This window comes from Hydra viridissima, unplaced genomic scaffold (assembly GCF_058129835.1).
Source record: "Hydra viridissima isolate aposymbiotic clone 2 unplaced genomic scaffold, HvirCarnegie_v1 scaffold_7, whole genome shotgun sequence".
Classification (NCBI taxonomy): Eukaryota; Metazoa; Cnidaria; class Hydrozoa; order Anthoathecata; family Hydridae; genus Hydra; species Hydra viridissima.
In genome coordinates, this window is record NW_028324306.1 from 11,027,581 (window position 1) to 11,043,933 (window position 16,353).

A 16,353-nucleotide genomic window follows, 5' to 3' on the forward strand; every position below is an offset into this window, starting at 1 on the left:
AATTTTACGAAACCATTATCTACACCTTTTAAAGTTGATGATAAAAAAAGCATTTTATTAGTGAAAAAAAAAAAAAATAATAATAATAATGATAATAAAAGAAAAAAAAAAAAAAAAGAAAAAGAAAGGGAATTGCGAAACGAAATTAAAAAAATTAACAAGCTTCATTAAAGAATAAACAAAAAATGAACTCGAAAATGTGTTTGGAACGGTGAAATGATTATAACTTTTTTACGCAAATAGGAAAGATAACTTGCATTTTTGTGATTTATATATACTTTTGTCTTTTATATTATAAGTTTTTAACAGCATAATTGTTAAAGCTTGATATTTAAGAGAAAAATATTCAATGCCCAAAGCATTCCACACAGAATTTCGGTTTCCGATATTTACAGACTCTTTTCCACGAAGATCTACTTGCGTGATGTTTGTATTTTCTTAAAATTTATATAGTCTTGGCTGACACTCCACTCTCTTCGTTACATTTTTACGCGAATCCTATTCGTATATATTTCTTGAAACAAAAAAACCCACCTTGAAACTTAAAGGCGCAACAGGTAAGCGAGCTGCTAGATATCTTAAAAATGCTTCTAATGAGGCTGTATTTATAAGGTCTAATTTTATTTCATAAAATTGTTTTTATAAGTTATAAACTTCTCTCTAACGGCCTTCATTAAAATTCCTCTTTTAAAACTACTAGGAAGGCGTGATTTAAAAATTCATTATGTTTATCTTCAAGTCGAATTCTTCAGATGTTGCCGCCTTATTCAACTCTGAATGTTTTGTACCGCCAAGAAAGTAAAAAAGTTTATTCATGTTTAAAGACTTTGAAAGCGTGTGCGTAAAAACAGTTATGAAGTCACTTTTAGTCAGTTTTATGTAATAAACGAGCTACTTTTTAAAGAAATTTTTAGATATTATATAAAGAATATGTATACTAATAATAAATAAACTTATAGAATGGATAATAACATAGAATTAAATGAGTGCAATGAAGAAAATGTAAATAATATCGATGGATTTTTAAAAGAATCGAGACAGACGGCTATGAATCATTTAAAAATTGAGACGGGGGTCATTCAAGCAGCTGTTAAATGTAAGGGTAAAATGGGAATACGTAAAATGAATCCATCTAGAGAAGAAGATAGTGTTGAAGAATTCCTGATAGTAACTTACGCAACACTTGAAGAATTAGAGGTAACTTTTGTTTACTTTATAATACAATATTGTTTGGCTAGAAAAAAAAAATCCCTTTTCTTAATTTCTAGTACTTCTAAGTGTAATTTAGTTATCTGAATATCTAACAAATACAAAAACATATTTTTTGTCTTTGTTGTTAAAAAAATCATTCAAAATCATTTGGGGGTTATGTAGCAACAAATTCTGCTTTAATTGGGCTGATAAGTTTCATGAATATATATGTATATATATATATATATATATATATATATATATATATATATATATATATATATATATATATATATATATATATATGTATATGTATATGTATACATATATATGTATATATGTATATATATATATATACATACATACATACATACATACATACATACATACATACATACATACATACATACATACATATATACATGTATATATATATATATACATACACAGATATATAAATATAAATACACATATACATATATATGCATATAATATATATATATATATATATATATATATATATATATATATATATATATATATATATATATATATGTATATGTGTATTTATATTTATATATCTGTGTATGTATATATATGTATATATATATATATATATATGTGTGTGTGTGTGTGTGTGTGTGTGTTTATATGTATATATTTTGTGTATATGTGTGTATTTTTGTATGGTTTGGTAAGTGGTTATAAATGTACACATGGTCTTTTTTTAGTTTATTAACACTTTTTAGTTTACTTTTTGTGTCTAAAATTAAATAAAAGTAAAATAGGTTTATGTCGTGAAGAATATACTTTTTTAAAGGGGCGTAAGTTTATGTTAACTTGATATTTGCCAACTTTATGTAAATACTAGATTAGCTAATATGATTTAGATTTTATTAACAAGGCGATGGGCTCAGTCAACTTACAGCTTTATAGATAGAATGCGCTTATTAAAATTATCGCTTTTTTTTGTATATCTTAGCTTTAAAAAAATGTTTTAATAATTTTTTTTTTGTCGTAAATATATTTTCAATGAATACTAAGCAAATGACGTGGTTCGGAGACAACTTTTTTTTCACAGGTAGAATTTACGGTGAAGGCGGAATATTTACTTTTCGTGTAAACTATCTCAAGTGATAATTGTAAAACATAACATTGCATTTGCGCCCCTTGAATCGATAACACGAACAGATAATATGAAGATTCTCATATACCAAGAAATATATTAGTTTTTTTTCTTCTCTGTGCGATTTACTAAAATTTATCCCGTTAAGACTATCCGGCCAGAGCTTTGATAAATAAGCCAATATATAATACATGGTGTTGCACTATAGAAAAGTGCGAAAAAAAACGGCGCGTTTTTCTTTTTTCAAGAATAATCTTGCTTGCTTTATTTGTCTTTAAGCTCTACTGACAACTTTTACCTTTCTATCTTCTTTGTAAAGATCCGATACTTTTAATTTCCTCGACGCAAATCATTTTAGGAGTGCGGCGAAACGCCAAGTTTTTATATCTTGATATATTTGACCGTCATAATTGAGGATAATTTTATTGCTATAAATTTTATTAAGGTGAAAATGCTTTGACAAGTTTGTTTTGACTATATGCTTCCACAATTGTTAGGATAATATTAAAATGGTTTTTCCTCTGCTTTACTCTAGTTAAGGTTGGATTTTAAAAGAAATGTTTCTTTGTTTGTCAAATATATGCAAACAAATGCCTTACATTTCAAAAATCGTCGTTTTGATATTTAAACCATGTTTTGACCTTTTTTACGATCGAAAACGCAGCTTTGGTTGTGTTTAATCAGATGCGTTTCGATATAAATAATTAACTGCATATAAAAAGAAACGCGCGACGTTTCACTTAGTTTATTCCTATTTTCGAATCAGATTTTAATTTTTGGTAATATTTTAAGGCGAGATATTTTTTTCTATACTCAAAGTAAAATAAATGCGTGCCTTAAATACTAGATTTTCATTCCCACGAAATTCTTTCTCATTCAAACAACGGTTTAATGATCTTCAGTATTAAACCTGCAAACAAAACTTAAACTTAACCCCCTGAATACTCATACAAAACTTTTTCATAAAAGCCGCACGTTATAACAAGGTTTGATGCGATTATATTTATAATTGCATTCCTATTTTCTTTTCCTCGCTACAATTAATCCGTCTTTCTTACCACCCTGAGTAAAAAAAAACAACGTTTGCGTGACGTCCTTTTTTTTTCTGGCTACAAAAGTAATTCAATAACTCCCGTCACTAAGTAAATTTTGTCAAACAAGCTGAAATAATTCAAAAAATCACTGATTAATTAGACAAATATTACAAGAAAAGTGAAGCGACGAGCACTGATTATTTTAATTTGTTGAGTTTAATGAGCTGCTTTTAATTATATGTTATTAAGAAAAAAATTATTTAACGGAAAGTTTTAATTTTGAACTTAAAGCCTTTTAAAATAATATCGCTATTAATTTTTTTGTAACCCTCGAAAAGACTTTTACTTTTCTAATCTCCAACCACAGAAATAACAAGTTCAACGGGAAACTAAACTTTCGTTTCTCTCTTCCGATTATCAAATATGATCCATTCAAGATAAGATTGATTTATATATATATATATATATATATATATATATATATATATATATATATATATATATATATATATATATATATATATATATATATATATATATATATATATATTAAATACATTTTTTACCATTTTCATTTCAATCACAAGGCCCAGTCTGTAATTTCTTAACTTTTCGAAAATCTCTTGATCATACTCAAAATGTATGTTTTCTGTGCCCAGAAAATTTCTTACAAAATTCGAGAATTGAATTTTTGGTCTGCTGTTAGCTTTTAAATTATAAATATCTGGCATTAATATAATCTGATGTACTTTAACATAATTACCTGAAAAAAATTCTTTTTTTTAAAAAAAAAAAGATTATTTAAAATAATTTCAATAAAATTTTCCAATAAACTTGTATATCAATTTAGTCTGATGGCCCAATTCGTCCTGGTTTGCAAACACCTAAAGGAAAAGCGTCAGCCGGAGTGCCTAAAAGAGCATATGGCCCACGAAAAAATAAAATTAAGTTAGAAACAAAAGAAAAAAAGAACAAGTTAGAGGACAGAGACGAGGAATGGATCTCAAAGAAAAAAAGGGCAGTTAAAAAGAAGTCATACGAGGTAAGTTTCGATTTATATGTAAAATCACATTTCTTTCTAGTATACAAACATTATATTTTTAAATGTCTTAAGCAACTTTTGATTGTTTAGTGTCAGCATGTTGAAGATATCAAAGATTATGATGTTTCAGATGAGCACATCAACACGGTAAGTAATCTTAAAAACACTCTTTAAACATCAGTAATTAAATGAAACCTCATTAAATGTAAAGTTCAAGCAATTAAATTTTTCAGCATTTTAATATCATTTACATTAAATTAATGTTAAAAGTAATGTTAGATAAATTAATATTTGGTTAACTTTATTTGTAGACATCAGTTGGAGAACACAAAACAAGTGATTCTGCAATCGTATCTAATGGTATCATGATTATTGTTTTGTTGTTGTTTTTTGTTGTTATATAAGATTACAATACCGAAAAACAGGTAAGTGTGGCCTATTGAAACTTACTTGACACTGATAACAAAATTGATACAAGCATATGACATTTAAGAATGCATAGTATGGTACAGATAATGTCATCGGGTCCCGTTCTGCCGCACAACGGGTAATTTAAAAAAATTTTTCGGGCCCCGAACCTGTTTCGGTATAGACCCGTTAAATACCCAATAGTCCGATAAACCATCAAACGGTTTAACGAGCAACGATAGCTAAGCAACCGAAACCGATAAATTATCGGGTACCCGTTCGAGTATTAAATTTTTTAATACCCGTAAACCCGAACCCGTTCGGTTTTTGGCTTTATCGCCGTTCGGGTCCCGAAAACAATACTCCATTCATATCAAAAATAAAACTTGTTTTAATCGTGGTTATTTAAACTTGTGACGCATTTTTTCCGTTCACACTGCTTTTTAAAACCTTGTTTCAAATAAAAGAGTTAAAAAAGGCGGTAGCTAAATAAAACACCGTTTTAAAAGCGAGTGTTATTAAAACTCGGTTTTTTTGGTGTGAATGGGGTATTAGTAAAAGACTTTTTAAAAGACTTAAAATTGCAAAAATCGCAAAAATCGCTAAAAGTCACTAAAATTTGCAACGAGTTATTGCTTACAGTGATTTTAGCATCTTTTTGAAATGTATAATCTAAAATTTAAAAAAGGTACTAAATTAAACTTGTTTAAGTTGGGAGTTAATTAAAGAAGTATTTGATTAAACAGATTGAGTCCACAGATAATTAAACAATATGAGTAAGTGAAACAGGTTAAATGATGTGAAAATAAATGAAGTTTAAAATGAAATCTAAACATATTAGTTGCCTAAGTCATCATAGAAATAAAACTCTGGGAAATATAGCATTTTCACCTTTTTATTTTTACCTAATACTGATTACAAAATAAATATTTAAAATTTAGAATATACTGTTTTGCTTTCCTGAATTTCTTAGCATGAAGTAGATTAAAAGAAATCTGAGCCAAGGTTTAAAAAAATCATCTTTGAGAAATTTTTTGTCTTCTTCAATGTCATACATGTCCATAACATAAATTGCATCAACAGAAGCTTCCTCAATGTCATCATCCGGCTGCTCATTTGAATTGATAAAGAGCTTTTAGTTTATAAGCAGAATTTGAGCAACATTTTTCTCTCAAACTGAGAGTGGTTGCTCTTTATAAAGAGCAGTTTTTCAGCTTTCAGAGGGTCCACACGATTTCTTGTCTTCGTGACTGTCAGGATGGAAAGAATGCCTTGGAAAGAATTGGATAGACGTTCCATTTTGTCACCCAGAACTGCATTGACTTTCCCATCTTTGCATAAACTGCTTTAACATTATTTTCATAGGCAAAAAGTTCTCCTTTCAATCCAATAATCCTCTTCTTCTACTTCTTTGGTTGGATAAAGCTCAAAGAGAAGCTTCCAAATTGTGAGTGCCAAAGGCTGTCATTGACAGGGAATGATTCAATCTCAGGGCCTTCTCCACTTTTGCCAATCAAACTTGACAAGCTTTGACAGTTTCTTCAGGCCAAAATCTGGAGATTGAACTTAGTTTCTTTGAACTTGGCTTTCAAGAACTTGGCATATTGATCTGAAAAATATAAAAGAGAATGTAAAAAGTCTGACTTTTATGGGCAAAAAGACTGACTTTAAGGGCAGATAGTCAGACTTATTCATACTTTAACCAATTTTAACTGAGTTTGTGTCCTAATATTTACAACTATTTGTATTTTGGAATTATTTGTAACTATTCCCAATTACTCAAATTTCTTTTAATTATTCGCAAATGATTGCATTAGTTCAGATCATTTGTAACACTTATTTATATTAGCAACTTTAGATGTAACTTTTAACAATTAGCACGTCTAGTAGTGGATTGGGAACTTACACAAAAGTAGACTGCTGCCAGTTGTATTGCAATTTTTGACTAAGAATGTTTTAAAATGATTTTTCACTCACATTTGTAGCAAGGGTCCAAGTAGTTGGCAACCAGCTAGACAACTTGTCTGGAAATCTTTGCAACTTTAAGCAATGCTTGAAGGCAATTAGCACCTGGTGTAAAATATCCAGGCACTAGACAAAGAAATTAAACTAATTGGCAATGTATTATCAGGTTTTTCGGCTTTGCTTTCATGGGGAGGCAGGTCATCTGGATCTGAAGATAGTATTGAATTTTCTTTTTCACAATCACTTCCTTCTTTGTTTTCAGTATCAACATCACCTAGACCTTGTAATGACAGAGCACTTGACTGACTAGCAAACATTTTCAAAATGTTTTGCTCTTTTCAGCACATCTGATTTTAATTATTCCAATTATTATGGTTATATTCCATTTTGGTAACTTTTTTAGAAATATCAATTATTTTTGAACAAAATGGACCTTTTTCACAGAATTCTAAACATAACTGTTTTGGAATTATTTTTTTAATGGGTAATGAGATCAGGAACCAATAGGATAATAACTCTTGGATACTGATAATTTAAAGTTCCTTAAAGATTGAATTGGATTCATACTGAACCCAATTCAATCTTTCCTGATAATTTAAAGTTCCTGAATAAATTAAAGTTCCTGAAATTTGACTGATAAATTAAAGTTCCTGAAATTTGACTGATAATTTAAAGTTCTTGAAAGATTGAATTGGGTTCATACTGAACCCAATTCAATCTTTCAGGAACTTTAAATTATCAGTCAAATTTCAACTACCCAATCTCATCACCATTATCGGGTAATACCCATTTGAGTAATTGGAATCTGATAAAATTATTTTTGGCTTTTATCAGTGTCCGATATCCATTTGGGTCAGGTCTCATTTAGTTCCTATTGGCACCTGGACAATTCCTAGTATGGTATATAGGCATATAACACGATAGTAATTTTATGCATTTATGTTATACATTCTAACATGCCATAACCCTGTAATGCATAATATACTATACAGGCACATGATATGTTAGAATGCATAAAATGTTATATCTATCAAGTGATTTAAATACGTTTAACTAAGTCAATAGCATAGTGACTAAAGGGATGGTTCTCAATTAATTTTAAGTTCAGAAGTGTTCTTTTAATTGATAGTTAAGTACCCTGACAATTTATCTGCATTTTCTTTCCTTTGACCAAACTATTTTATAAGTATTGCAGCTTGGTTTGGTTATCTTTATTAGCCTTCAGACCAAGATATTTTTGCTCAATTCATATATTATAAGCATAATTTTTAAAACTGTTTTGTAGATATTGTGCTTATAATTCTACATCCTTTAACCTGTACAGAAGTTTTGATAACCTCACTCCCATGGGTGAATGGGTCTTGCTTTGCTGGAGCCAAATGTATCAAAGTAATTAATGATATAATTAATTGTTAACCATGGTTCAAAGATTCTTTTAGCATATTTATATTTACTTTTATCATGTTGTTCTAGGAGCCAAATATATCAAAGTAATTAATGATATAATTAATTGTTAACCATGGTTGAAAGACTATTTTAATAGATTTATATTGACTTTTATCATGTTGACTTTTATCTAGTTTCAGGCTTGTGGAGCTGCTATCATTTCTCTCTGGCTTTGACTCTTTATATTGCAGTACTTACTTGAAATTTTTTAAAATTACATTTAAATGGTATTAAGTAGGAAATGCTACTTGAATTAACTAGTGTTAACTAAACATTCAATTTGTTAGAAAATTAAAAAAGGCTTCATCTCGGCTCAACATATCTTTATCAAAATAAGAATTTTAAGTGAAAATGATCTTTTAATTGTGAATTAGAAAAAGCTTGTCTGAACTATTTTGTTAAATCAATCTTCAGTTAAAATAAATGCATGTAATATTTATTTACTAAAACTTGCAAGATTGAAATCTCTCAGAGTACTCATCCTGCAAGGATTTACTATGGCTCAAGTGCTTAATCTGCTAATTTACAATTGCCAATGACAAGAAATTCTTATGTCTATTACATTTCGATTTATTTTAATATGCATTTAATTGGATAAATTTTCAAGGAAAAAAGTGCAAAATACCTATCAGCTAGCTACTGTGATTTGCAAATTTAAAATCTCAGCAGGTGTAACAAAAAATTTAACTATTAGATAATGCTAACAGATTTGCTACATTTTGCTTTGTCTAATTGATTTTACTTAAAAGTGAAACAAAATATTCCATCAGAAATGATGTTACAGTACTTGCAGTGAGTGCTTTCTATTATAAAAACACCAACATTATTAGTTTAATTACATCATACAGCGACAGCCTTTAAATATTAGCATGCACAAAGGTTACAAACATTTCTTAAGATTTAATGTAAAATTTGTTCAATTTATGCAAGGTTTTGAAAGTGACTGTGAGGAATCAGAAAAGTATGACTTCAACAGAACTAGCAGTACTGCTAGTTCTGTTGTTTTTGCTACTTTTGCTACTTAGCAAAAGTAATTCTAGAGATTATAAGAAATAATGCTTTAGTATTAACAGATATGCCAACCACAAAAGTCAGTGTTGATAGACCATTTTCTGCTCTGAAAATGATTTAATGAGATTTAAGGGCTGCCATGAAGGAGGATTTTCCTGCAAAAAAAACTTCTTTATATTTTAGATTGATAACAGTACTTTACTTTATCAAGTTTTAAAGTAAAATTTTTACTGAAACAGTGTTTAACAAAAGGAACTCAGAAAGAATTTTTTAGTTTTTTTACAATAGGAAATTAGAAATAAGAAGTTATTAGAAACTTTTAAAGTTAAAGAAATTTTGAAAATGTATTTTTATTTAATTTGATTCAGGCTAGTATAATCATTAATTTCCTTATCAAGCTTGACAACTACTAGCCTGCCATAATGATAGTTTTACTGTACTAAAGTAGTATGGCAGTAGCACACATTTTTTATATTTTTTTATAACATTTATATTCCCCTTAATTTTCTGTATTTATTCAAAGCTTTTACTTTGTAATGAAAGAAAAATAACTTCTTGATTTAAGAATTAAGATGATTAATGAAAAAACATTTGACCTATCAATAATATAATAGCAAAATCTTTTTTAATGACAAATTCATTTCACATTATAGATAACTATCAGCTGTCTATAATGTGGAATGAATTTGTCATTAATAAAAGTCCACATGTTAGTGTGTTAAGTGACTTAATTCAATTGTCTGTGACAACAGACTGGTTTTATTTTTAATAACAGTTGTGAACAAAGTAATAGAAGTGGGATCAAAATTAACGAAGTAATCTCATTTTATTTAAACAATTACTCTAGATAAAGTTTTAATGCTGAATGATGAACTAAATGTGAGATGTGAGATGATAAATTAATAAGTAGAAAACTTTTAACTTTTGCTTTTTACTTTTTTACGATAATTATATAAGTATAAGTTGGACATAATAATAGTAGTATTGATTTTTTTAATGTAATGTTGTAAATGATTTATTTTATTAACAATAAAATGATATAAAAGTAATTAAACAATAGGAAAAAATTATTATTTAATGCCATGCCCCTCATTTTAGATTGCAGCTTTGCAACTTTTTGGCCTAAAATTAATCAGATTTTGACAATTTTCTAAAGGAATGTTTTTCCAAGCATTCTGGACAACATCCATAACTCTTGCTAATTTTTTCACTATAAACTTAAGCAAAAAATCTAAATATGTTTATATATAAAATTTGGAACATTCCCAAAGTAATTTGAACAGTTTTTCATTATTCAATGTATACATCATTGGCCATAGATTAGAGCTCACTTTTTTTTTTTTATAAAACATTAATTCAAAATAAAATGAATTGAGAACAAAACTCATTTTTTATATTTTGTTTTTTAATATTATAAGTAAAATCTATATACATTATGGAAATCAAAAAAATAAATTTAAACATAATGGTCGTAATACCAAAAAATGAAAAATAATGAAACATGTTATATTATTTTGAAAAAAAGTTTGGACAAAAGTTAAGGTTATATTTCAAATAATATATAAGAACAACAATTTACAAATGGAAAACCATAAAAAAAAGCATTCTAATATTATGTAGAACCTCCTTTCTCATGTAAGCATTGTTTTACTCTCTTTGGCATCGAATTTACAAGATTTTGAGTTATTTCTTTAGGCACATTGTCAAGCAGTTTCCTTATTTCAATTTTTAATTGCTCAACATTTGAAATTTCGATTTTTCCAAGATGATGATCTAATCATGACCATAAATTTTCTGTACAATTTAAGTCAGGGCTGTTAGCAGGCCAAGACATTATCGATATTTGGTTGTCGACAAACCATTGTTTGCATATTTTTGCTGTATGGCATGGTGAACCATCTTGTTGATATATGGTATTACTGTTTTCTTCTTTAAATATATCAATTGAGGGAAGAAGGCAATTATCTAAAATTTCAATATATCTACCAGCATTAAGTCTACCTTCAAATAATTGATAGCATCCAAGTCCTGCATAATTCATGCAGACCCAAATGCCTATACTCCCACTACCTTGCTTAGTTTGTTTTAATGTACAATCCGAATCAAATCTCTCTTTAGGTGATCGCCTTAGCATTACACTGCATTTTCGCATATCTACCTCAACATTCATTTCATCAGAGAATATAACATTTTGCCACTTGCAATCAGGCCAATTTTTATGCTGATTGCACCATGCAATCCTTACTTTTTACTGTTTCTTTGAAAGTCTTGGCTTCTTGCATGCAGATCACTACATATAATTATTTCTATGAAGAATTCTTCTAACAGTTCTTGAACTCACTTTTATTCCAGATGTATGTTTTAGTTTATGGCAGAGAGCGCTTGACAATAATTTTCTGTCATGTTTCATTAAACGAATTAATAAACGTTCATCTCTTTGTGTTGTTACAGGTGGCCGACGAGATCGTTGCCGATCCTTAATGTGACCTGTTTCAGTAAAACGTTTTAAAATACATGCAACAATTGAATATGCAATATTTAACTTATTTGCTATTTGACAATGAGATAGTCCTTGGTTTCGAAGAAAAATTGATTCATAACATGTTTTTTCAGAGATTCTCGACCGTGATTTTGGAGTTTCATGCTGTATTTCTTCGCTCATTTTGTAACTTTTTTTATTATTTAATTTATTCGTGTTTTTATTAGTACTATTTAAAACAAAAAGCAAAAAAATATCAGAAATAATAAATGCAGATGATAATAAAATCAAAATTATTGAAAAAAATCATAAATATATTACTTAAATTTTAAAAATAAAGCAGTTAGCCTTAACTTTTGACCAAGTTAAAAAATATAATTTTTATAGTAGTTGTTATCAAATTATTTATAATTAGGAGTACAAAATAAATTTTAAGGAAACCACATGTCAATTAAACAGTAAACATGATACTAATTATTTAATACTAATAAGATATTGAAAAAGTATAATAGTTTTTAAAATAATTTCAATCAAACAGGATTTAAAAAAAACAAAAATAGTGAGCTCTAATTTATGGCCAATGATGTATATTACTGTATTGTATGTATTATCACAAATAATTATTTTATTAGTCATTACTATCATTTTGTCCACAACTTTATGTACCTCAATCTTCATTGGCTCATAAACAATTAAAAGATAAAAAGTTTCATGTGGTTCTACAGACTATGGTGTATTTCTTTTTATGACTTGTATATGTAAATACTGGTTTGGTTACTAACTTACTATAGGTTACCTGAACATACCTCATTTGAAAAATCGAAGTTTTATTTAGTAAGATATACCATAAATTCTTACATGGGTGAGTTGGAGTCAGAGTTGGGTGTGCAAAAAGGGCAAGTCAGAGTCTGAACTTTTGCTAGGTGACTCCACAACCCTGATATTTTAATACTTGAATCTTTAAAACTTAACAAAATTTTAAAAAGAAAAGTTTGTTAAAAAATGTTTTTGATGAAACTATTCTAAAGTCAATACAGTATTTTCATATAAAATATTTATGATTTTTTAGATTCCTTGACTTCATTCAAAGTATCCACCACTGAAAAAAGTATAGATACAAACAATTCAACTGTTCTCTCCAACTCAAGAACTACACAACTGATCTCTAGTGACATTTTCAAAAAAGCAGAGCTCTTAAGTTCGTCTGCAACGTTTCATCCACTTCATTGTAGAGAAGAGAAAAAAGAGGATACAAGACAATCATTAACAGAAACCTCCAGCAAGCATTTAATTGTGAAAGGTATAATCTAAGTGTGTTTTCTTTTTTGTATTTAAACAATTTTTTATCAGACAAATTTAAATTTTTTGTAATTTAAATTAAAATAATTTTGTTAAACATAAACAGTTTTCCTTATATGTATAAAAGTAAAAAACTTTATAAATACTTTCTCAATTATTTTATCAGTTGATGTTTTTATTGAAATAGATTCAGAAATCTCTACAAATAAAGATGGTAAGCATCATCATGTTGAAACAAGACACGAATCAATCACTATTGAAAGTTCTTCTAAAGAAAGAGAATCAAGACATGTCCACCAGCATCAGCATCAGCATCAACACCAACATCAACACCAACATTTCCATCCTCCTTCATATGCTCAACCTATGCCACATCACATGGTAATTTTTTTATGTTTTCTCTACTCTCTTGCTGAACAAAATATATTTTATAAAAATAAAAAGTTTAAAAAGTTTATGTTATCAAATATTTTAGTATTATCCTAGCATGTCTGTTTACAAAATTCTTCAACATATATTTTAGTATTATCCTGGCATGCCTCCTTACATAATTCCTCATATGCAGCCTCAGTCCTCAACTGTTCTTGTCAAGGTTGGTGGTTTTTGTTTCATCTTTAGAAAAAAAAAACTTTAAAAGAAATTAGAGGTGGAAAAAATGAAACTGATCAAGAAATCAAATATTTGTTTCAATATAAATAAATTTAAAAAAATTTTGTACAAGCAAAAGTTTAAGAAAATTGTATGCAGAAAATATGAGAAAAATACAGTAACAATTTTTATTGCAGATTCTTTCAAAGTAAAAAATTATTAAGTTTAATGTGTATCAATTATAAATCTTTTAGCGTATAAATCTTCAAGTATTAATCTTTAATCAAGTATAAATCTTTAAGCGTAAGAAGCCATAAAAAGAACTTTAGTTTAAAATCTCATTGAAAAAAATTACTAGTGAAAAAAAAAAAAAAAAAAAAAAAACTAAATGTTTTTGTTTTTAAATGATTTTCAAAGTTTCCTCTTATGTCATTATATTTCTGTTTGGCTTTTTAAGATTTGTCGCACTAAAAATATGCTGCTTACAACAACTGTAATTCAGAAGTAGTTGTTGCATTTAAATTTTTGTAAACTAATTTGTATTTCAAAGTTATTATCAATCAATGAAGCAATGTTTTTTAATGTTTCTTCTTTTTTCTTGTCTATTTAAAAGAAAAGCTTTACCTTTACATTCAAAAATATAAAAATCTGAATCACTTTAATCAATCAAAAAATTCAAATCCCCCCCAGGCCACTCTTCTATTAATAATTAAACCCTAAAAAATAAAAAATATTTTTTGCAACCCATTGATTTTATTAGATAGATAAATGGTAGTGCCATATTATTACTATCATTCTCATAATCACTGTAATAGTTTCTTCTATAAGCAAAGTGATTACTTAACGAAACTGTTTTCTACAGCTACAAACTGTAATAATTGACAGAAATATAAGGGAAACCGTTTACCTTCTTGTAAAACAAATTTTCATTTTCTAAAGTCTTATTTAAAAGTTTATATTTGCAAGTTTATGTTGTTTGATTTAATTTTTTTAGCCTCAAAGTGTAGTGCAAAAAAGAAGTTGGTGTTCAATTCATGGATATATTGCTCGATTTATACAGTATAGTCAGCAAAAGGTAGAAATGTTTTTTCAACTTGTTCATTAAACAAGCTGAATGAATTTACACAACACATTGCATTTGTTATAAGAGGTCCTATTTTTTAAATTCTTTTACCCTTTAAAAAAGTTTTATTTCTAACGAATAGTAAAAATGTTCAAATATACTCAACTTATAGACTGAAAAGATTGGTTTTCAGAAGCCTACTCAAGAATTTAATCGTTCCACAAGACCTGGTTTTCATGCTTTTCAAGCTGTTGGGCCTTCTTTTCAGAGCAATCCATCAGTTCCACATGGAAATGTTAATGCTGCACATTTAAAACATTTTTTACCAGATGCTTCCTATCGTAATAGCAATAGTTCTCCACATTTAACAGGTATTTAATAAAGTAACTTAAAAATCAACTGAAGTACTCTCCTGTTTATTTGTAGCTTTTAGAGCTGTTTACATTAAGTATTTAACTAAAAATTTAGGCAGTTACCCTAAATTTCTTTTAGATTTTTACATTACTTTTGATTTTATCTAGTATTTCTTGGTAAAAAACTTCTATTTTCCAGGCTCCAAACCACACATGAAACAAGTTGATTATTTGTTTCAACGTGCTAATCGATCATTGTCACCGATTACCAATGAAGCTCATCTCTATGCAACTAAAATTCCTCACCACCAAACAACTTATTCTGAAATTGACACAAGCTTTGATGTTATCAATTCACCTTATAGAGATCAATTCTTTAAAGGCATGCCAAGTAATTTAAATACAAAACCGTACATCAGGGATATTGAAAGATTTGATAATAAATATCGTATTGATCGATATTCGACATTTAAAGAAGCAGACAGGTTTCGATCAGATTTTCGAAATGCCCCACATGACAGTACACGAAATCCATCTAATACATTATTCTTGGAAACGATGAGGGAGTCAAACAGTTCGTTTTATAATCATGATATGCAATCCTCAAGGAGCCATTTATCACCCCCTCGAGGATTGCTTCGAACAGTTGATCCTGTTTATGAAAAAACATATATGGATATGGACCAAGAAAGTTTGCTACCTAGAAAAGAGAAAGATCCTTTTCGTGCATCACACAACTCATTCCCATCTATATCTGTTACCTCTGCTAGTACAAATCCTTTAGCATCGTTAAGGTGAGAAGCACCAATATTTTCTAAGTTGCTGCTAATTTGAAAATCTGAAGTTTATTATCTTTTTTTTATTAAATTTGCGCTTTGCAATAACTTGCTTACTAACAACACTGTTGTACATTTTTTGCTTGCAATGCTTGCGGCATGTGTCGCAAAAAAACGGTACATTTTTTACGTCCGAAAATCAAATTTTGAGTGTAAGTATTTTTCATTTGGTTTGTTTTCCACATAACATTCAAAAGAAAAGAAGCTTTAAAAAGAAAAGAAGCGAGGTAGCATTCTTAGATTAACTTTTCATAAGATTTAAATAAATGTAAATAATAAATTATTACTCATTCATTACTTCCCAGTCACTTAAATATTTTTAACTTATGAATGTTTAATGGGAAAATATTTTTATTTTTGTGTTGTTTATATAATTTTATATATAGAAAATTCTTAAAAGATATAAATTTAGATTATAAAGGGTTGTTTTTTTTTTAATTTCTTTTGATAAATTTCTATCTAATGAGTGATTTGTTTTTGAAGACTTTTTTTGTTAAACTTGGTTTAACAAA

General features: G+C 28.0%; 1 protein-coding gene across 1 annotated transcript; it reads left to right on the forward strand.

Annotated features, from left to right (window-relative positions):
* Positions 1-836: 836 nt before the first annotated feature.
* Positions 837-16,042, forward strand: LOC145184651 (uncharacterized). Its single transcript, XM_090093226.1, has 10 exons — positions 837-1,197; positions 4,202-4,393; positions 4,484-4,540; positions 4,705-4,753; positions 12,772-13,002; positions 13,189-13,382; positions 13,525-13,593; positions 14,584-14,664; positions 14,825-15,023; positions 15,205-16,042. Exons 1-10 carry the CDS (start codon positions 961-963, stop codon positions 15,801-15,803), a joined length of 1,908 nt encoding a protein of 635 aa, XP_089949352.1. The 5' UTR covers positions 837-960; the 3' UTR covers positions 15,804-16,042.
* Positions 16,043-16,353: the final 311 nt, after the last annotated feature.